We start from the raw sequence: 829 nt of genomic DNA on the forward strand, positions 1-829 counted from the left end.
GAGAATGGGGTTAAATATGATGATACCAGAGAATGGTTTCGCTAGTTTGACTGATGTCATGTGATGTTAAAATTCTCTTGGCTGTCTGATTAACCTCTGCTTGAGTTAAAAAAAAAAAAAAAAAACATTTGGAGAAGCCTATATTTTCACTTTGTTGAATATAACTCCCATTGATGATATTGTTAGTGATAAAATATTACATTGCTTATCCTTTGACTTGAACCTCAGGTACCTGTACGGATTTGAGGAGTACTGCCGCTCTGCTCAGATTCAGTTCAGGACAGTGCACCACAACGAGCCACGGCCAGACCCCCAGCCGGAAGTACAGTGCGTTAAGACTTCGGAAAAAGAGAGTGAAGATCCAGACGAAGTGATGCAGCAGGTTATAGCAGAGCCTGGAACTAGTGAGGAAAAACCTGCGGCAGATGCTGAGTCAGATGCTGAGAGCGAAAAGGGACGCAAAGATATCTGCTCGCCCAGGGTGAGTGTCTGTCTGTTTTTCTGTTTGGCTGCTCTCAGCTGCTCTGCCAGCTGCAGAGCAAAAACACTTACATTACAAGTGTTTTTTTGTCCTTGAATGAGTTGGAGGAAATGCACATGATGATAGTAGAGAATGGTTTCGCTTTCATGATCAGATGTCATGTGATGATACACTTCTCTTGGCTGTCTGATGCGCCTCTTTGACTTTAAATTTAGATTTTAAGGGCATGTCTGTTATTTTGGGTTTTTAAACCAGAAAACATACTGCATTTAAAGGAGCAGTTCACCTAAAAATAAAAACTCACTCTGTTTTGAAACCTGCTTGTTCCTTAAAGGGGTCATATGATGC

At 41.4% G+C, this 829-nt stretch overlaps 1 protein-coding gene across 1 annotated transcript in view; it reads left to right on the forward strand.

Annotated features, from left to right (window-relative positions):
• Positions 1-481, forward strand: part of LOC107578444 (AT-rich interactive domain-containing protein 4A-like) — a gene marked incomplete at both ends in the record, with an annotated part of 6,797 nt that extends 6,316 nt beyond the window's left edge. Inside the window, one exon of the mRNA XM_016264399.1 lies at positions 138-481. Within this exon, the coding sequence (XP_016119885.1) occupies positions 138-481 (344 nt within the window). The remainder of the gene's footprint in view (positions 1-137) is intronic.
• Positions 482-829: the final 348 nt, after the last annotated feature.

This window comes from Sinocyclocheilus grahami, unplaced genomic scaffold, assembly GCF_001515645.1.
Source record: "Sinocyclocheilus grahami isolate Dianchi unplaced genomic scaffold, SAMN03320097.WGS_v1.1 scaffold10273.1, whole genome shotgun sequence".
NCBI classification, from domain to species: Eukaryota; Metazoa; Chordata; class Actinopteri; order Cypriniformes; family Cyprinidae; genus Sinocyclocheilus; species Sinocyclocheilus grahami.